The sequence below is a fragment of the Calliopsis andreniformis genome, chromosome 9, assembly GCF_051401765.1.
Source record: "Calliopsis andreniformis isolate RMS-2024a chromosome 9, iyCalAndr_principal, whole genome shotgun sequence".
NCBI classification, from domain to species: Eukaryota; Metazoa; Arthropoda; class Insecta; order Hymenoptera; family Andrenidae; genus Calliopsis; species Calliopsis andreniformis.
In genome coordinates, this window is record NC_135070.1 from 9459833 (window position 1) to 9481973 (window position 22141).

Sequence of the window (22141 nt, forward strand, 5' to 3'; positions counted from 1 at the left end):
ATGTGGACGGTACCAGCGACGATCGACGATCATTTGTGAAAAAGATTCAGTGTTATTTGGCGTGCGTTTCTTTGGTCGTGTCGACGTAGGGTTTCGTCTCTCGATCGAACGTCGCCGAACGATCGATTCCGTCGTTAAAGAGCATGAGTTAATCTGGAGGGATGAACGTCAACGGGAAGTGGCTGGCACCCCTCTTGAGAGGCTTAGTAGTTGGAGGAGCTGCCCGAGTTGAGCGACGACGAGGAAGACGAAGAGGACGAAGAGGGGCTGTACGAGTTAGAGCTGCTGCCTGGCGAGTAGTACGAGTAAGCGAGATTTTGAGCTTCCACACCGTTTGTCGGCGTCCAGACGCGGGAATATGGTCCGTTTCCGTCCCACGTGTTGGCTGGGTCGTAGCTCGACGTGGTCGAGGGCAAAGGTGGAGCTCCGTATGCCGGTGTAGCCGGTTCCATCGACATTCCTGCAACAGGAACCATCAGTTTTCACTCTTTTGTAAATGTTAACGTTGTTACTCAGGATGAACTTTAATACTGCTTTTTGGAAATTAAGCAGTGCTTAATTGAACAGGGTGATCAGTTTAACTGGTTTCTAGATCGCTCTGTGCTATACTTAATCAATTTTAGAAAGAAGTTGGGATAAATTAGAATGTGATACGTAGTGTGCAGTGCTATGTTTACACAAACGTGGTGGTACATTTAAGGCATCGAGTGTGAAAGTGGATTAAGTCACATTTTCTCTGAAATTGAGTTAGCAGTATTAATCTATTACAAAGGAACCCTATATTTTATATTGCCTATTTTTTCGATTTTTCCGAGTAGTGGGGTTAGTCTTGCTCTCAATTTCTCATTTACATTTCTTTGGAATTACTCTATCAATTTATCTGATCCCAGCTTGAGAGGTGACAAGCTCAAGTTACTAGTGAAGTCAAAAACCGGACTCTTATTTTTTTATTAGTCCTTGCATTGCAACAACTTGCTATATCACTGAACCAAGAATTTTAGAGAATTTTATATAAATAAAAGGTGTAGGGAAAAATAATTTGTTGACAGTCAGCTATGAATATTTCGGGACCTATTAATAACATGCTAACGAAGACTTATTATTATTAAAATACATCAGGCAACGTACCCATAGGCATCATCATTCCACCTTTCTTGAAGAACTGCACAGCAATGAACCCAACTACAAGAAGAATGGCCAACTTCGAGAGTACCAAAGCCTTGAGTGCCTTCAATCCAATGAGAGCAACAAAGATGGGCATCAGAGCCTTCATCTTCAACTTGAGAAGCAACAGAATTGGCAACAGCAGCTTCTTCTTCAAGATTCCTCGAGCCTGGCTAGTGGCGACCTCATTCCCCTTGAATTCGACGTCCAAGTCAGCCAAACTTCTGCTGGGTCTGTACTTCAGACTAGCGTCCACGAAGGGTAAGTCCACTCCATAATCGAAGCTCTTGAGGTACTTGAAGGTCCTCGCAACGATAGCTTCGTCAACAGTGTCCAAAGATCTCGCTTCCGTGTTAGTGCCAAGCTTGTCGTCCAAGTATCCAAGAACCTCGTGCTTCAAGCACGATATCCACGAGTCGGCGCTGATACACTCGTTCAGGGACTTGGAGAGGAAGTCCTGGTTGGCGAGGGAGCCTCCAGCCAGCAGGAGGACCGCTGCAAGTGGTACAAATGTTCGCATCCTTTCTGGTATCCCTTATTCCTTCGTCCTGGAACCCTTTTCTCCTCGCTGTCGTTCACCAGCGACGTTTCTCTCGCGATAGGAACGTGAAAATGATCGATCGTCCACCCGTGCGTTGCGAGCGAGCGATCGCCGATCGAACTGCGACTGACAGAGGAGTGGCCCGCCCCTTTTATTTAATTTGCCCCCCGCGAATCTATGTTATTCGGTCGCGCATGCCGGGAATCGTCGATTGAAGGAAAATTATTCAAATTTCACTGGCACCATAGACACACCGCCACCGTCCTCCTCCCCACCTCCCGACGCGCCTACTCCCCTTTCCGCCGCGCTGGTACGTGCGTGCACGCGTCCCGACGCGTGTCGAAGCGTGTACGTACGCGGAACGAGCGTCCCCCGCGCCACCCCTGCGACGTACACGATGGCATGCGACCACGACACGCTGATGCCACGGGAAACGGAACTTGCCCCGCGTTCGACGTACCTCTGCTCTTACTTGGCGGCCGTTCTAACGTCGTCGTTGTGTCCTATACCATCTAAGTAGAGTTTGGAAGAACGGGATAACCGTTCTCGTTGTACGGTGCTGGCTGGAGAGAACGGTAACACGCGCTTTTTGGATGGTCTAGCCTTGTGGCGTGGCACAACACAGTTATTCAGTTATTTGGTGGAAAGAGGAATACAGGGGTTGGAGAAGCCTAAGTTGTTTGGAGCATGTGGAAAAGGGATGAAAGTGGATAGATAGTTCTTAGATGTCTAAAGGAATGTTTAGAGTGAGGCAACAACGAGGTACTTTTTGTTGCTCTTTCATGTAGCCTGAACAATCGGTTGTTGATATGTGATTCTTTTGTTTCTATTGGCAACAAGAAATGAACCTTTCATGAGCCAAAGTGATTAACTCTGCTTTTTGAATTTTTTTAAGTTTGAGTGCTAGAACACTTGAATAATGCTCAACTTTTTTATATTTAAAATAAATATAAATATTTCTATTGTGTGAAGTTAATTGATTTAGGAAATGAGAGGATCAAAGATCGCTCTTGGTTGCTTGTTTCTATTCGGAGCAGCAACGTCTATTCTTCTGATTGATGCAGCAACAGGAAGCGGCGAAATGTTCCTCGTTCTTGGCTGAGTGTAGACATAGCTTCTCCTTAAATTTGCTGGTGACAGTTCAGAATAATGATAAATGAGAAGTGTAAGGTGAAAGATCGTGAAAGCTTCATTGGAAAGTTATGACAAATGCATGAAGGTTGGAGAAAACAGTAAAGAAGTTGTTGTTTACCTAACATACATTGTTCAAGTAGATAATTGTGGAACACATTGTAGAATAAGGGCACAGTGTAATCTTCTGGTTGTCATCAGTCTGAGTTTTTAAACTATCAGTAGTTTAGAGTATTATCAATTTGTAAGGGATGTTTGGAAGAAAAACTTTGTAAAAGTCGTAGCTTTAAAAAGTAGTTTTATTTTCTTTAGAATAATCAATTTAGGTTCACTTATTCATCGGTTTTTCTATTCACTGTTTTTTTCATGGTAACATCATACTAGATACTATCAATTACTCAGTTATTATCAGTGAAAAAGAATATAGACATATTATCCGATATTCTATGAATTTATGACTTCCACAGCATACAATTTTTGTACACGAGAGAATGAATCAATAGACAGAATTCTTAAAATGCATTGCCAATTTATTTCTTCAATGAAACTTTATTACACTTATCAAAGTTGCATCATTCAAGACATAAAACTTATGTCTCTGACCATCTCAAATTACCTAAATACATACTTCTACTCTTACAAATACATCTACAAAATCACATGTAATTGTAATAAATGTAAGTATTTGTAATTCATTGTCTAGTGAAATCTATACTTAAATCGCTTCCACATTTATTAGGTTTATTACTTTCACTTTATTATAAATGTACCAGTAAGACACAAATATCAAAGAAGACCAACATGTTTCGAAACAAAGCACGTTCAAAATTCCAAGCGTGTTTGAAAATGGAAAGTATTTAAGAGAATCGTCAGTCTGCAACGAGTTCAGGACAAAGAAACTGGAGTTCCATTTTGTAAGAGATGTGTATAAAACAAAGTGGTACTTCCGGTGTCGTGCGAAGTAGTCATGTCTGATCATTATCGCACATAATCTCCTTGCAGAACCGGCTCTGCAGATCTAGAACTAGATTCCCCAAGGCAGAAGATTTTGTGCTTCAGACCTTTTTTATAATTAATCGACGTCCAAGATAGATTACGTTAATTAAGGAAGACTACACCCTGACGTTTTATTCTCTTTAATAAGGTAAACTGACTAGGTTTAATGGGATGATTACGTTTGCAAAGTATACGAGTCGCGATAAACGCTTTCATTTACGTCAACTCTAGAAAGTGAAGCGCAAGAAATACCTATTTTCAAGAGGGAAATTAATTTGAAGATGCTGACAATTAGGTGGAACCCTATTCAATTAAAACAGATATATTTTCCTCTTTAGTCAAGTTTATTTTATCTTCTCAAAATCAGGGTTAAACTATAATAGTTTATATTCTCGAAAGAAAGTTAACATTTACGCTTACTTTTCTATGCTTGAAATAACATTTTATAGCTACTGGTGTGAAGATAACATTCATTTATATCTTTTGTTTTTAATTAAGTAGCGGCTGGGTAGAAATTCTTTAATTTCTTGATCTAGGCTCCAACTTGAAATACAAACCACTTTGCTTGTTCTCCTTAAACATTCCTGTCACTTCAATTTAGTAACAATTGCCATTCCATATCGATTCGATACTTTCCCATTTTCTCCATACCTAAATCATACTAATTTCCCTGAGGAAATTAATTCCCCCAGCCACCCTCTATGGAGCACAGATTCACAAAACCAGACAAGTCAAATAAATTGCAATCAATAATTTATTAAATAAAGAGTACAGAGGATAGAAGGAAGACAGGTATCTTACAAAAGTCGCGACAGTGATAGACAATAGACAGTCGCACGGGACCACGTTTACGCCTGCGCGTGTGCGGAATATGCGAGATTCTGCGCGTACTGCGACGATGGCTGCTCGTCATCTTGGAAGGACCTGTATTGGGCCTGGTATTCCCAAGGTCCGTGAGCACTGAGTGGTGCACCGTGGCTGTCAGCTGCTATCTTTTTGCACAATTGGAAGATGGCCATTCCCACGGAGACGAGGAAGCTGAAGAAGGACAGTTGAAGGGCGTTCCAGGCCTTCAGACCAAGGACACCGATGGCCAGAGGAATCAAAGTCATAGCCTTGAGCAGGACGAACACAAGGATGGGGATGACGACCTTCTTCAGCTTGGATTTACGTGCCTCCTCGACGGCGCGACCCTGGCCGAACTTGACGTCGAAGGTGAGCTGATCATCGTCGATGTTCCTGGCGCTCACTTTGACGGAAGATTCCATGGGCAGCTTGAAGGTGACGTCGTGGGAGGTCAGGTAGGTCTGAACGTTGTCCAGGAAGGAAGCCTCGCCGCGAGCAGACACCTCTTCAACGGGGTACGAGTTGCGAGTGACTTCCACCGTCTCGGAAACCTGTGCAGAAGGGAAAGTGGCAGACTCGAATTAAAGGCTAAATCCTAAACTGGACTAGCTGGCCGTGATTTCGCTCTCGAAAACTTTCAAGCAGTAAAAGCTACTGGGGTGGTAAGAGTGTAATAGAAAAGAAGAGCGATGTCACTTTTCTGGTTGCGCAATCGGGCCGAATCGTCGGCTACCACTTGCCTTGAAGCTGTCTTTGCGGAAGACCTGGTCGAGGAGGTTCAGAACCTTGAACTTCATGCAGGCCACCTCGTCGTTCTTCTGAGCGCACTCTATCTTGGTCTGGTCCACCATTTGGTCCATGCTGCTGCCCTTCCACAGGTCGTTCTTCGCTGGCTGGGCGGCGGCCAGGGCCAACAGGGAGCACAGGACGATGTACTTCATGTTTCTGCGGGTGTAAGGTCGATCTCGCGATACCCTGAAGAAGGCTGCTCGATTGTCTGGAAACGACGATGGTGCTACGACTGATGCCAATGGGTTGGGCTTGAGGCTATTTATACGGAGCCCCCATCGTCGAATCGTAGCGCGTTCGCCGCGTAGCGGAGCACCCGAACACACCTCCCCCACTTCCATCCGGCCACGAATTTTCTTTTCGTTCGGTATGGTGTTCGATTATCGAGGCCTCGACGCGATCGTGACAGGATTACGGGAGCAGACGGGATCACTGCTGCCCGAAGAAATGCTTTTCTGCGGCACGGGGGCAGCGCGTTTCGCTCACGAGACACGATCATACGTCGATATTAATGAGTTTGCTTTCTATTAGCAGCAGACCCACTTGTCACTGTAATTGGTCGTAGATATTCCATGGGCTAGCCTATGGAATTTCGGCCGATACTTCATGACTCTATAATTAGCTTCGAGCTCTTTTGGGGGTTGTGTCTTGAGACCTGGAGGAAGTGTTCAGGTTTGAAGCTAGAGTTGATGTAGATAACCCTTATGTCAGTACCTGGGTACTTGGGTACTTTTTTCCCATACTCTTCAAATGACGACAATTTTAGATATTAATATAAGGGTTGAAGATCGAACCAAAATCTGTGATGAAGTAGTTGAATTCAGTTCCATGTGACTCATCTTTCGATATGACAATGAAAGTATTAGTCTGCGTCTTTGATTCAATTAAACTGTCTATACTTGTGGTATAGAACTCTGTAAACTTTTCATTGATCATTCATCTTCATTAATCTTCATTAACTTAGAGTAATATCATCTTGCCTGCTCAGTAGACAAATTTTCTGTTCCATGAAAGCAGATATCTATTAAAGTTGCTCATGTATCATCTTCCTTGAGACCAAACTTTTTTGATTTTAGAGTCTTCTAGGTTCCATGTTAAGAAGGAGGATTAGAGTTTAACATATTTATTTCAAATGAAACCAAGTACCTTTTGTTCTATTAACCTCGATTAGGTAGCGAATAAAACAATCGGATCACGTAATAAACGGGGCAGAACTTTCGAATATTTTGCCAGCTTACAGCATCGGCTAAGCGGAAGTCGCGCGGTAGAGTAAGAGTAGAAGACCCTTCATCCTTGGCACCAATGGCACCGTAACATTGGCATTGAACTGATCGTTCATTCACGCCACGGACACGCCACTTTCCACACGTTTGCTCCGTTAATGCCTACACGCTCTCCCTGGCACCTTCAAAATGGCGATGGTCACCCTTTTCGCATAAAATTCGCCAACACGTTATCTGTGAGAAACTGGACGCCTTTCCTGTCATTAGTCTAAATTTTAATTCAGTGTCTCTATATAGAAGTAAATTACTACAGGTACAATTTACTTTAGTATGTAAATCATACATTTCACACTATTTCCTTCTTGTTCATTGATACATAGTTAAAATTTCACATTAATTATAGGTATTAATATTCAGTGAATAATGCTACACTTTTAGGGCCAGTATGTTATTAGATTTTAAAGTCAGTAATTATTTTTTTGTTTTAGTATATAGCAATGTAAATAAAATTGGCAATTGGACTAGTGATTAAAATATGAAATATTCTGAAAAATTCAGTAGTTGAAGACCCCTTTCATCATGAATTGAATCAACCCTAGATAATTGTGCATTTCTCTCCATAACTCAACACGTTTAGTCCAGACAGAGTAAGGATCAATTTCACCCTCCAGTAACTCTAATTACACCGTCTGCTCGCGAACGCGGTGAACGGAGGATTCCTCTACTTCGCATCAAGAATGCGTGTTGCGTGCGAGTTTCTCGTGCGAGAATGCGCGCGTGGGGTTGCGAGGAGACACTTTTGCGTCCTCTCTGCCCGACTTCTTACTGCCCGTAACAATGAAATGGTAATTGGAATTTTGGGTCGAGTTTGCATAAACATTCAGGCCGAAGTATCGATGTCGCCTTTGGACGCAGCTTGGTAACTCTATTTTCCTTCGTTATCACGTGTACTGGCTCGTGATTTCAACTACCGCGTATCTACACAGGATACCATCGTTTTCTTAAAAATTCGCCAGCACTCACATAGCTAAATTTCTGTGAAACAAACTCGAAGACCCTTCAAACTAATTAAATTTCAACCTGTGCCCTATTTTTCATTTCGATACGATCTATAAAATAAAACAACGTCCACTTTTACTAATTCTTGATTCCAAACTACACACTTCTCCACGATCGACCTAATTCCTCCCAGATACTCGATGTCCAACGAATTTACAAATAAAACGATAACTTTCTCGATCCCTAAATTCTTAACCATTTTATTCCCCATCGTCGATCCTGATCGCGTAGGCAATAACAAAATGGAAAGTAACCAAGAGGCTGCACGTGCTTTTGGTTATGCAGGGGTATAGTGATACAGATAGACAAGGTTTCGATGGTATTATTTAAAATATTTTATTATAAATAACAGCGTCGCGCGAATAAATATTAAATAGAACGATCTAGGGGTGAGGGTCGATTCTCGACGTCAGCCTACTTCCTGTAGGCTCTGTAGGGTCCGTGGGGTGCTGTGTCCCAATGGGGAGGGTGTTCCACGGGTGGGTGTCCATAGTGCACGACCTCGTAGGCGATTTTCGGCTTGGTCAGCTTGAAGATCATCATCGCTCCGCTAAGCACCATGGATAAGAGACCTAGGGTCAGGGCTTTCCAGGTCTTTAGAGCGATGAGGGCGAGGGCGAGCGGTACCAGGGCGGTTGCTTTGAACTTCAGACCCAAGAGGAACGGTATCATGACCTTCTTGACGAATCCTCGGCCTGTGGAAGACAATCGAATGAATTGGTTCATATTTTTCAGAAGTTAGGAAGATCCTACTAAAGTTAGTTATCATACTCATTTGAAATATTTTAAAGGGGGGTAGTCAAGCTGAGTTGTTCAAATAATTAACTTCTCATTCTTTTACTTTCAGTCATATGCTATAAGCTGTCTTTAAATAATGAATTTAAAAATGTTTAAGAAGCTTACCTTGACCATTCGAAGAGTCTGACAGGGGGACAGTCAAGCTCGTAGGCATGTTGTCCACCAAAGCCCTGGGTACAATGTTGGATCCCGCAATAGCTTCTGGTAGCTTAGCCTCAAGTGTATGGCTCGACAGGTAGGCGTCCAGTTTCTCCAGCATCAGAGACCTCAAAAGTTCCTTCCTTGCTGGATCCACGGAGTCGTACTGCGAGGGGTAGTACTCGTCGCTGCTTTCCTCATGCATTTCCCTAGATCTCACCACTGCAAGGTCGTCGGTGATCGGTACTCTGTCTTGCTTGACAGCGTTACTGAGGTAGGCCAGGACCTTCGGTTTCACGCAGGACAACATCGACTCATTGTCTATGCACCTGTAACATTAACATTGCTCATTAACTCGAATATCAAGTCCAGAAATTATGATTCTCACGTGGCTTCAATGAAATTCCGCCGTTCTTTGTAATCAGTGGATTTATTTTGATTAATTAACTCACTTGTAATAAATATTCCGAAGGACCTCTGTCGTGGTCTCCGTCCTCTGGGCAGCTGCAAAGGCAGCCAGAAGGGCGATGAGTGCAATGATCGTGAGGAACTTCATGACGGTGACCACCGATTTGCGAGGCTAAACTCCGAATGCCGGTACGAACGAAGACAACGCGGTTTTATAGCCGATGGTAGCCACGTACGACCGATGAATTTTGATCAGGGACGTGTGGCTGGCTGAAAGGAAAGAAGAAAGCCTCATTATCTAGGGTGCCGATGTTTTCACGGCTCTGCCTTCTGTCCCTGCGTTTCGAACGATTTTGGTTTCGACATCCACTCTTCCTGTCGTTTCCGATTCTGGGCGTGGAAAAATTTCCTAGGTCAATCGTCGTCGTGACGCGAACGGGTGAGCTACTACATTTCGCCTGCGTGGAGGTTCGAGGGTAAACTTCGACGATGGCACGAGCTTCTATGTGAAAACTAATGGTAGTAAAGTGAAATTGTTTGGGCGACGATCGTGAGAGGAGAACAGATGAAAGTGAGAATGCTTCGTGATGGAGAATAATGAGGATCATTGGAAACTTGTTGGAAAGTGATATCGTGTGGGAGTTTGATTCGTTCTTGCATAAGGTGATTTTGATTATATGTTTCGAGTGGATGATTGGGTACAGATCGTTGCTAATGTAATTATAAGTATCTTCAGGCTCTGTCATTTGAGAAAGATAAATACGCCGTTTTATTCTGCTACGATTTTCGCAATCAAGGTTTTCTTAGTATTGTTGATTAAAATTATTGATGATATTATATTGATTTCAAAGCAGTAACTTGATAATATCTTAGGAGATCATGAGATATAGTACAAGAAATTTATAATAATTTCAATTTAGTAACCATATACTGTTTTATTTTCCATTTATCTTATTAAATACAATAAAGATATGATTAAAATATAAACTCGGGAACAAGTACTTTATTCCATATTGTCATAATAATTATACTTACATTAAAATTAAAATATAGATTATACTGTAGTATTGTTTTTCAATGGTATTGAATATAATACATTAGCTTCTTTTTTCATATAATTTATTATGAACAAAACAATGATATACATAAATAGAAACTTCGAGGTAGTGTTATCGAAGCATCATTACTCTTTGTACAATAAATAACTTACTAACCACTTACACAATTACCGAGTTGTTATACTTAATAAACGATAATTGGGTATGGCACCCGAGAATGTAGTAATAAATAATCGCTCTTATAAATATATAAATTCTTATACTGAATGTTAGAAGTTCCTTTTTCAGAGACTCATTCGCTTTCCTCAATAATCTATAGCGACAAAATATTAGTAAAATACAAGAAATAATGTCTTTCATAATTTTTCAATAAGATCTTCTTTATGTGGATACAGTTTCAACAGTATATATACACCAGTTTCATTATAAAACTGAGAAAAATTACTACAGGAATTAATACAAATCTAACACAGAGGTAGATTTGCATCTGACTATCCTGGCAAGGTGTCAATAAATTGTAAAATGTTCGACACGTTGTCAGAAGAGGCTATTCAATTGCTCGGAGCTCTCTCGACCTATAAAATCCTCTTGTAAAACTCAACCTATTCAAAAATAAGTATTGTAGAATATGCAGCACAAATTATTCGCTATTTACATTGTTAAATAAGTTACATGGACAAACTGCAACTAAATTGAAGAGAAAAGTTTCGTCTTTCTCATTCAATTTAATATTCTGCTTACAATAAACGCAACAAATTCAAGTATACTATAAATCCTTTAAGGAACGTCTTTCCATTCGATAAAGTTCTAAGAGGAATACCTAACCAAGGTATTTAAATAAATATTTAAACCTCTTTTTAACTGAGGAGCAACACGACTCTGCACTCTTGGATCCCTAAATTATGCACACAATTACATCTAACAAATTCGACCATTTAGACTTGCGTTCAGAGGCTTCAACGCGTAGCTGAGCTGTAGATTTCAATGCATGGTTGAGTAAGAGATTTCAGCACACGTTTAAAACTGCGGTTACAGTGGATGCATTTTCTGGCGAACTGATGTTCTCACGAATACGTCCAAACTATTTATCGTTTAAGCGAGACAAGTCCAGACATATTCATCAGAAAACACATTCACTGTAATGCAGCGTAAGCCAGGAGCTTTGACCTGTTAACTGAGCACGACGAATCAACTTATCCTCTAAATGTACACTAGGCATTCCTCCTCGAGAAATGACCCAGTTAACAGGTTCACGCCTGCTGCCACTGGAGACTTCGACGCGTGGTTTGATTGGAGACTTCAACGCGTGGTCCGCACGGAAATTTCAATGCGTCAGACGGTGTAGGTCTCGTCTGGCCCCTCATTAGCCGGTAGAAAAATCAATGTCAGGTTTACTCAGTATTTATGTGACACGGATACATTCTGAGGCAATCACCACCATCTTGACCTATTCTGGCGGCACTGAGATATCTGTGGAACTTCTGGCTGGACGAGGTTTCGGTTCCACTTCTTTTCAGCTCCTGCGGGTCCCTGAGAAGGAAAAAAACGAACTTGTTAACAACGTTGTCGACCCAGTCCCACATTATAATAAATCGATAATTACTTCGAAACACGCATTCTGACCTAGTTCCTCCCTGTGCTTGCGTATCGCCAATATTTGTGTTGCTTTCGCTATTTTACGAATAGTCGCTAATAGGATAATCTTTTCCAGAATGAACTGGCAACTGAGGAAGTACCATGAGAGCACGCAGATTCCGCGATCGCGTTACTACGTGGCGGAACTAACGATTCCACGTTTCTAGTGCGAATCATTTTCACAATGTTCATTGTCGGCCGCGAATGGCGGCTACGGGTAAGAAGGCAGGATGGAAAAGAGACAGGCCCACTTGGAACGTGATTCGACGTTCCGATCCGAGTGATTTGGGACGGTGGGCCTTTCTCTTTGCCATCGAGGCTTCGAATGATCGAAATTCATTTACACCTGCTGTATAGGAGCCATTTTATCTACTGCTAGCGCCAAATGAGTGAGAAGTTCGAATTTGGAATTTCGTGACTGACACTTTGGAAAGAACACAATAATAAGGTGAAATCTGTAACAATTCTCTTCTTTCATTTTAGTAAAAACTGGAGCATGTTTGCCTAATTAAATATTAAAAGTTCTAAACAAACAGACACGAAAGAGTAATAAACGTTAAACGAACTAAACTGTCGTGCTTTAAACGAAAGGATGTCACCGCAAATGAGTTCACCAAGCACTCGTATTCTCGTTTGCTACACTTTCCAAAGTATCAACCGTCGAATTCATATTCCCTCCAGTGTAACAATTGGATCCACTGTGCTCCTTTCCATGAATTCTCCGACCGAACGATTAACTCACTAATAGCAGACTTCTAAGACCCTACCTGGACAGTTCGTTCGAAACGAGATTGCTGTGTGGCGAGTAAACGGTCGGGTTCTTGTACATGCTGCAGACCAGTCTCTCCCTGCACGTTTCCTCGAAGAATCTCAGCTGCTTGAAAATTTCTTCCAGCCTGCCAACTATTGGCCCATAGTACTCGTCATCGTAGGACTGGCGTTGCGTTACCACAGGTGTCTTCGTCTCCACTTGCGAACTTTTCGCAGATATTTGTCGCAAATTTTGCTGACTGACAACAGCATAAGAGTTTTTGATATTTGCTGCAATTGGCAATGTGGATGGAGCCAAGTTCCCAAGATTTGGAGGGACATTGGTAATAGAAGGTGTAGTGGGTTGCTGTACTACAGCTCGACGATTGCTATCAACGTACGCCGAGTAGGCCAGGTTGTGAGCTGAGACTGGAGGACGTTTCTCTTGGAACGAAGACGCAATTGGCTGAACATTCGGTGCATATTGGGGAGCACCATAGTTCCCTGGATAGTTAGGCGCTGGGAAGGGCGCTGGAAGTACTCCTGGAGGGCGAACAGGAACAGCAACGTTGCCTATGGGCTCGTTATGAGCTTCTTCAGGATCTTCGTAGGGCTCGATGCCCCATTCCTTTAACTCTTCCATGTCTTTTCGGTATTGGATGTGAGGATGCGCATAATCGTACGTGTCTAGATCATCTTCGTCGTGATGGTGATGGTGATGGTTGTAATAAGCGGGAACTGGCACTGGAACTGGAACGTGATGATGGTGGTGTGCTATCTAAAATGGACATCAAATTTATTAATATTGCATAACATTTTTATAACATTCAGTAATACCCTTAATATTTACTAATATTTAATGAATATTTTTCTCACGTTCCCTAAGTATCGTTCAAAGTATCTGAAGACCATTTGTACCTGATGATGATGGTGATGATGGTACTTCGCAGAGTGCGAGGAATAATAACTGGAGCAGAGTTTGAAGACGTGCGCAAATGCGGGTATGAAGAAGAGCAGCAGCTTTAGGAACAGCTTCTTCGCAGTGCCCACTCCGAACAGGAATGGTATCACAAACATAAACTTCAGCTTGATTAATTTAATGATCAGCAGCAGTGCCAATAGACTGGTCAGCAGCTTGTTCTGTATGAACTTCCCTAAAACAAGAATAACACGAGTTAAACCACCTGGAAGAGATATGTATCTTCTAGGAACTTGTGGATCAGGATTAGCTCAACGTGGAATTGAATATCGGAACAAAAATAAAAAACAGAAGGCTAATCAAATTGCAGGTTACATGTACAGTAGCGGTCATTGCGCATAGAATGTGGACTGAGAGATTATTACTCTAACAGGATTCGATATGATCTGTAATGTAGGATTGTAGTTAATCCATGAACCATAATCGTACTTATTTTCTTGAAGATTCTTCCTTGATTAATAAGCCCACGTTCACCGAAATCTACCCTCACGAGGGCGCCATTTTCATCCACCTCCTTAGGACTGATCTTCACAGCAGCACCCTCGAAGAAGAATTCTGGTAATTGAATTTCGTAATCCCTAGTTGCAAGGAACTTCACCGCCTTCTTCCTCATCGCATTAGTTACTTCCTCCAAAGGTGATTGCTCTTCATCCATCTCCCGTCCTTTTTCTCCCCCCTCCTCTTCACTTTCCTCTTCGCTGCAATCATCTTTACTCGAACCCTCCACAAGATTATCATCCAAAGTCTCTTGATCATCCTTCCTACGACACGTCCCATAGTCCAAGCTGTTTTTCGTCAATGTCAACCCATCGAACACGGTGATATTGTCGCGCTCAACAAAGGCACTATCCAGATACGAATAAGCATTCTTCTGTATACAGGAGAACGTGACAGACTTGTCGCAGTCCCTGAAGAGACCATCCCAAAGCTCGTTGCCAGTTTCGTTCGACCCATGGAAGATCCTCGCGTATGTCTTCAAGTTCTTGAAACTGAAGAACGAAGAACTCGCGTGCGACAGGCACACGAGAAGCACAACAGTCCTCAGATACATCCTCAACGATGACTAATTCGCTGTTCACCGCGGCACAACGTGGCCTGGAAACCTGGGCCGGATATCAAGCAGCTGCTATCGCCGAGAATCGAACAGAACGACCCCGTATGTAGAACAGCCGACAGGACACCCACACACTTTTGATTTCGTCAAGCTGACACACATTCACGCGCACTCGCGCCAATTCCTTCGGTCTCGAGTGCTCGCTGGCGACGATACAATTCAATTTAGTTTACGAACGTCGAAATCGAAGGACCCAGCTGGTTGGTTTTCAGGCTAATGCACAAGATCGAACCAAAAACTGCTGCTTCTTCGTTGCATCGCAGACGACCTCTTCGACACGTTCGTGTCACCTAGGCCGCATGTCACGTCGTCCACGTTCCTCTCTCTCCCTCTCTTGCTCTTCTCTTCCTCTCGCGAGACGCGCTCCGTTCGATCTCCCGCTCAAAACTAACCACAGGCTTCTCCGTTCTTGGTTACAATTCACCTGAGCGTCAAGTGTGTCAAAGGCCCTCCTACTCCGTCCACGGCCACTCCGTGGAAGGTCATTATCGTCGTCTCCTCTTCGGCTGCAACCAGCCGCGCTCCGTGTTACACGCACGCATGTGCCGGAAGGCGTTCCAGGGAGCACTTCAGGGGATTTCGGAGTTCGCCTGCATCGTTCCGCGTTTTCGGCGGCCCGTCTTGGCTCCGGTTCGCGGTGAAAGCAGCTGGGAGGAATGTGGCTCGTTCTGACGCTGATTTCGATATTCTGAGTGCGTGGATGCTTTGGTGGAATCCACTGGATCTTTTATTGGACGTTTCTGTGTTAGAGGGTTGAGTGAGAGGTGTGGGGGAACGTTGGATGTTTCGAACGTTGGGAATGATGGATGTTTCGGGGATGATTAGGTGTAAATGGGGATCCAGTGGTTTTGGTGCACTGAAGATTCAGATGAGAAGATGATAAGATATTCTTCAAAGGGTTGCGTGAGGATTGGTACTGCTGATTTGCTTGAAGAGTAGTGAAAAAATAGTTTGAAATTTTTTTAGTAGAAGATGATGAATTATTCAAACATTCAGTAATGAGAAGTATTATTAGGATAATGTAATAATTTTTGAGGAGGAATTTGGTTTTCCCGAAATGTAGATATTTAAATTTACCTCAATTTTGTAGTGAAACTGCCACTGGTTTTTTTAGAATATATATCTGCATAAGTATCGGTAATCTAGTAATAAAATATAAAATTTTAATAAAGATTTTATCGCTAATTATAATATAATATATTCAGAGATTGAGGTTGCAATATTAAACTTGAATATTATATTTTCTACTATCGTAAAACTGGCAATCTTTAAAAATAAAAAACTGAATTTTTACTGATAGGATTTATGAATATTCTGTTTTCAATTGCGATACATAAAATTCTTACATTATACTTGGAAAATTTCTGCATAAATAAAATTTCGAAATAGTTGAATAAAAATCTCTTGCAATTATCAACCATTTCTATCAACAGTTGTCTATCCTATGAAAAAACTATAATCAGTATATTTCTAGCAAATTAAAAATGTGAATCCATAGTGTCATATTTACTGATGCTTAAGGAAACTCAGCTCGTTTTCATAAGAGGCAATAAATCATTAAACCGTAGCACTATTTACGTGCCGTCAAACCGGTTGGATACGATCTCGCAAGTGATCTACTTTGATTGCCAATAGATTATCGATCAAAAACATTTAAGTGTTCCTGTAGAGATAATAAAAACAGGTCATCGTCAACTTTCAACAAAGTCCCTCCAGTCGATTTTCGAATCCCCCCTTGAGTAGAGACAAAAGGAAAAAGTAGAGCGCGAGAGAGCGAAATTCGGAACGTACAAAGAAAAACACAAAACGATGCAAAACAGAGAACATCCAGTGTGGAATATTAAGTAACTTCATCTAGCCGTAAGTTTCCGTATCGAGGTTAATTGTTGTGACAGACGTCGCAAAATCGGAGATTTGTGGATCGTTCGAGTTGATCTTCTTTTTATTAAAAAAGTGTTCCCAGTTAAGGTACTCCTATCTGGAACAAACTCGAGAAATACCTTCATCATCTTTCTTTTGCTAGGAGAAAATAAAGCTACCGATTTTCGGTAAAAATGTCTTGTTTGTCATTACTATAATCGTGGTGTGATCCGAAGCGAAAAAAAAAACTAGAAAATGCTTAACCAGTTGAGGAGAAATCACTGGTGAACGAACTCTTCGTTGCGTCAGATTACCATGTTTTGATTTTCCGAAAATCTATGAAAGATAGAGAATAAAAAATCTTTATTTCTAAAAATCTTTTATTTCTCAAAGACTAGTGTTAACACCACCAACGTCAAGTTATGTACATAATAAGATGATTCTTATTTCTACTCAGCCAGAAGATCTAATCCTTCGATATTCTTCTTCAAGTTTTATTTTCTCTACTTTATTACCTATTAATTAATTGATGAAAAAATATGCCAGATGCTCTGTTTTAAGACTATAAATATGAATGATAGTTTCAGTTGCATAACTATGAATTGAAATTACAATAGTTGATTATTTGCGTACAATTATATTTTATAGAAATTCTATCACATATATCTTGGCAGACATCGCGTTAAAGTCTCCCAGCTAACTGCATTAATTTCCTCAGTGGAGAGAACTACTCAATGGACTATGGCTATACCGCGAATTCTCGGACATCACCGCCTCAGAGTTTTCACTAATAGATCGGTGAAGGTGTTCCCATTAGCTAGGTCTGACCATTCGAACGTATTACTCTGGCAACCTACATTCTCAGCCCGAACGAACGATAAGCGTTCGTTATCGTGGCTTCAGACCTGTTTTCGCAACCATCTGATCATCTCGCTGATCGTTAGAGGGAAATGGTTTCAATGTCGTTCCATCACCGACGGGAAAATTTGACCTTGAAGTTTTTTGTTTTTTCGCTCACAATGCTGCAATACAAATTGCACTGAAATTGGTAGCTATTTTTTGGATATTCTTACTGATAAGTGAAATTAGAAACAATGGTTATAGAAACTATACATATTTTTATGTGATTATTTATAATGGAATTAAATATTTGGAAAATGATTAATATATGAAATATAATTTCAATTGCAAAAAATCAATGTTAGAAGTTATTTAGAACAATTTAACATAAGATTTCAAACTTAAACGTAAAAATTTATTTAATATCATTTCACATGAAATTTCAGATTTGCAAGCAGAGGCAGTGTTATGTTCCAGTTTCTTTATAAAATGACCATTTTTAAAGCTGGGTTTGAATCATCAAAAAACGAGTCACGTTTGAGCCAAAGTAATTACAGTGCCCATGTTATATGAATGTAGCATTACTCGTAAATATCTCATTTATAATTCATAAGCATTTTACCGTGTTCCTGTTTTAGAATCCATTCACTTATCATTTCGAATTTCTCATATACCAACAATTTATACAGGTCATCGCCATGGAGTTTACTGTGAAAAGAATTGCAAATTCAGATATTTAACAAAGAATTAGATTTCCTTCTACAAATTATAAAATCGTAATACCTATACGTAATCTTTTAAGCTGAGGAGGAAAATTGCTCCAAGATAATCGCCTCTCATCTTGCCAGTTTCTCAGCTCTTTCCTACTATAACTCACTCAGTAGTTATATATTAAGCAACTGATAGAGTGCATGTCCGAATTTCTGTGACACTACAGGAAACAGTAGATTTATGCAGCGTCAGAATTTCTTAAAGCGAGTCAAATAAATCGAACCTCGACTTCAACCTGTGCGTGTGAATTCCATTGACCTACTATCGACCTGACCGTTGGGTAAATAGGTAGGCAAGTCAAGGTCTGACCAACGTTCTTAACTCGTTCCTCCATCGTCGAAATGTGATCGACATTCACAGAAACAAATTTCATGCTCTCGCCTCTTTTGCCGCTATTTCTCTCCTCTTTTCTGCGGTCCTCGATATCCATGGAAGAACAAGCAGTACGTTCCATTTCTGGACAGCCTAGATACTGAACAAACTATTATTCGATATGTGGAGTTTCTATTAAAATCGAACATCTCGATGTGTGTTCATTTCTCACAGCGTTAAGTAATGTTAGAATTTACATGACCCCTTTGAGATGACATTAATTGATAAAATAACACGACACCAGTCAAAGGGACACTGAAAGACTCTTGAAATATTCGTCTGTTTAAGTTCGCTAGCATTTGCTTGTTTTATGGAAATTTATACCTTGTTCTCCGATGATAAGGCTCGATATGTAGAATTTGCTGGTGTGAAGATTATCCAAGATCCACCATGAATTTTAATGATTCGCTGTAATGAATATAACGGTATATCATTGTTAGATAATAAAGTTTAGATTAACATGCTTGGTCACTGCTTTTCTAGTACCCTATCGTAAAATCTACTATTCGTTGACCTAATAACATGGGTCAGGAGAGATATGAAAATTCTAAACACCAAAGTGACTAACTGAAACCATAGCTGACCCAAATTCTCTTTATACGATCACCTATTCCTTCATTAAAATTTAAATATATACCAATAAAACAACAGAAAAAAAAGCAATAAGATAGTGTATGAAACTCAATTTTGAAAAAAGCTGGACTTGGATTAGTATACCTTTCAGATATAAAATTTGACTGGACTAAATTTAAATCGACAAAAGTGGAACAGCGAAACGTACGAAGGAGAATGGAGGAAGTCAATAGTTCCCTTTGGAAGACAAACGAAGCAATGCTCGATAAACAAGAAGGAGAAACTCCTTGGCTTCGGGAAGTAGGTGAACGAATCGTGTCGAGTCATAGAAGATTCCCAAAACGTGATTGTTATTCCTAGCTCTTCGAATCGGAAGTAAGGAGAAGCAGGAACGCACGTTGATGGGCTGAAAGTATTTGTAGAGGCAGTGCATTGGAACTGGTTTGCACGTGGACGAAGTGAACCAAGCAACTGGGACACGTTACATTTTGGGTGGGCAGAAAAATTTCAAGATTGTCACGTACACTGTTAACAATCTGGATTGTCGACACTGTATGCAGTGCTAATGTAATTCTGCTCCAGTTGAAACGAATTTGTTTGACTAATAGCTTTGGAACGAATATTGAAAGCAGAGTGATATGGGACGTTCGAGAGCAAGTGCTGGAAAATTTAAATGAGTACTTACTTTAGCTGATGGCAGACAGGTTATCTTAAGGTTAATATCTTAATGGCAATTGAAATATTCATTAATTAAACAATCTCTCTTAATTTTCTTGTTATATAAGAATATTTACTATAGACGCTGCATCTGTACACCAAGTTGTATTTTTGTTTAAAATTTTGTGTTATTATTTAAACCTTTCGTATTATAAATATTGTCTAATGGTAATAGACTGATGGACTGTCATCTTTGTTCATATTTCTTCTCTACTGACTATCATATACAGAAGTCCACAGTTTACAATAATAATTTACACAGTTCTACCGCAAGACTGAAGAGGCAACTTAAGAAACGAGGAAATGACATACATAGTAGGAATGGAGGAAAAGGTGTAAAGCTAAATGTATAGAGGAAACGAATACCAAGCAGGTAGGCAAAGAAATGCTACAGCACTTACCAAGAATCATGTTATTTTAAATACGTCATCAATCTAACTCCAAGAAACTGAAAAGCTTTCAGCAGGCATGGACATTAAACAAGACATGGGAACCACAAAATGACACGAGATATTCAACTAAAGTCTCATTAAGCAATTTACCTTGAGAACACGACGACATAGCGTGCGTAAAAAGGGAGACACGGTTTCTGCGGTCATTAACTCCTCGTTTCTGATCCGTCATTTTCTAAAACTATGCAAATACTGTGACACCGTTCTACATTGTCCTTCCTTTTCTTCCTCCTCTATCCCTCATCCACTTTCTCGTTGTAAGCTGCAAGTAATATCCGTTACGTAAACTAAAAGACAAGCAAGGATGCTCGTCGCCAGCGCGTGCTGTGCTCGCGTAGGAAAGTGAACCGATTCGTGAATTAGCGTCGTGACACGTTCCACCTATTTCTGGCACAACGGAAGCCCACTTTTGTCCAGCGACACTAAAACTTTCACCGATTTTCCAGACCCGCCTGCACAGCCACTCTGCGTACATAGTTGATTTATACACTATTGATGGCTGGACAGCAGAGAATTTCAATTTTGGAATTTGGATTCCTACGTGTTAAGTATTCTCTCTGTGTAAAGTACTCGATGTTCGTGGAAAGATGTTAATGTTAGTGGTGGTATTATACAATTGAGGCTTGGCCCAGGTGAGATGCAGGCGTAATCGAGACGTAACCATGACCTAACAAGAAGACACATTCTTCACTTCACGCAGATCTAGCACAGCTAGACGTCGGGTTTAAGCTATATGTAACCCAGACAAAGCTCAGACATTCGAGGGCAAGCGTGGGAACAGAACTGCTGATGACACGATTCAGTCTTAATAGTAAATACTGGTAAAATTTAGATCTAGTCTTTATGCTTAGCCCAGTCATAATGTTGATATCCTTTTTATCTAAACTATGTAGACTTAACCTAGGTAAAGGTTAATTAGATTCAGATCTAGTTCATGTGAAATAGTGATATAACAATGATGTAATCTTCCCAGGCTCATTGTAAGGTATAACTTAACTCCAATTAACTTAAATTGGTCTTAATTTACTTAGGCAATTATACAGGATGTTCGATGACAGGTAACAAAACCTTTAAGGAGTGATTCTACATGTTAAAATAGGACGAAAATGAAATCTAAACTTCGCGTGAAGTGTGTCTGACTGGAGACTTATTCTACTGCCGACGTGCATTAGTCAGGTCAGACACAGCAAAGTCAGTAGAATGAGTCCCGAGTCAGACATATTAGACACTTATATTACAATTCATAATTATTATATATTATTTCACCAATCGTTTTATTGTCTATTAATTATTACAAATTAACTTAAAAAACATAAGTTCCGTAGTAACATAATTTTTATTTGTATTTGCGCAATGCTTCTGCAGGCAGAAAAGCTCTATCCTTTGGAAATAGTTCAGTACAAATTATTAAATTCAAAAAGGGTTAATCTAAAGTCTGAATGTTCTGTAAAAACTATTTGAATTTGTACTCTGCATTTACTGTCATCGAAAGTCAATCACTTCGACGTTCCAACATCTAGAATGCAGACATTTAAATCGCCACTGGCAAGTAGGAAGTAGGCAGAAATCGTGGTCAGCCAACACACATGAAAAATCCGACTGCCGTTACTTCTTTCAAATCAGTTCGCGTTGTCTCCGAAAATGTTACGTGCAGCGATTATCAAGCAGCTAGTCGTATACTGATGTGGGTCGGTTATTGTACAGGGTCGATTCTAAGTCGTTCACGAAGGGGCAGTCACACATTTCTATGTGTCAATTTCAGCATACAGTTACCAAGCTATTAAAAGTTAAAAAATGTACGATTCATTTCAGTGCGTACTACTTGCGCGCTTTATGCCATCGTCATCCTCTTCGCAAAGTTCATATCGTCCGAGGTGCTTGAATACCTGAACTTATTTTGCATTTCATTTTGAAACTTTCTTGCAGT

The 22141-nt window shown here is 40.7% G+C and overlaps 4 protein-coding genes across 4 annotated transcripts; all 4 read right to left on the reverse strand.

Annotated features, from left to right (window-relative positions):
- Window positions 1–203: 203 nt before the first annotated feature.
- Window positions 204–1684, reverse strand: Osi20 (DUF1676 domain-containing protein Osi20). Its single transcript, XM_076385288.1, has 2 exons — window positions 1129–1684; window positions 204–460 (listed from the first exon to the last, which is right to left on the reverse strand). The coding sequence occupies exons 1-2, from the start codon at window positions 1682–1684 to the stop codon at window positions 204–206; spliced, it is 813 nt and encodes a 270-aa protein (XP_076241403.1).
- A 2996-nt stretch (window positions 1685–4680) lies between these two features.
- Window positions 4681–5619, reverse strand: Osi19 (DUF1676 domain-containing protein Osi19). Its single transcript, XM_076385061.1, has 2 exons — window positions 5419–5619; window positions 4681–5229 (listed from the first exon to the last, which is right to left on the reverse strand). Exons 1-2 carry the CDS (start codon window positions 5617–5619, stop codon window positions 4681–4683), a joined length of 750 nt encoding a protein of 249 aa, XP_076241176.1.
- Window positions 5620–8163: 2544 nt separating this feature from the next.
- Window positions 8164–9241, reverse strand: Osi18 (DUF1676 domain-containing protein Osi18). Its single transcript, XM_076385313.1, has 3 exons — window positions 9138–9241; window positions 8653–9014; window positions 8164–8444 (listed from the first exon to the last, which is right to left on the reverse strand). Exons 1-3 carry the CDS (start codon window positions 9239–9241, stop codon window positions 8164–8166), a joined length of 747 nt encoding a protein of 248 aa, XP_076241428.1.
- A 2301-nt stretch (window positions 9242–11542) lies between these two features.
- On the reverse strand, window positions 11543–14566 carry Osi17 (DUF1676 domain-containing protein Osi17). Its single transcript, XM_076385292.1, has 4 exons — window positions 13945–14566; window positions 13455–13690; window positions 12554–13314; window positions 11543–11681 (listed from the first exon to the last, which is right to left on the reverse strand). The coding sequence occupies exons 1-4, from the start codon at window positions 14564–14566 to the stop codon at window positions 11543–11545; spliced, it is 1758 nt and encodes a 585-aa protein (XP_076241407.1).
- Window positions 14567–22141: the final 7575 nt, after the last annotated feature.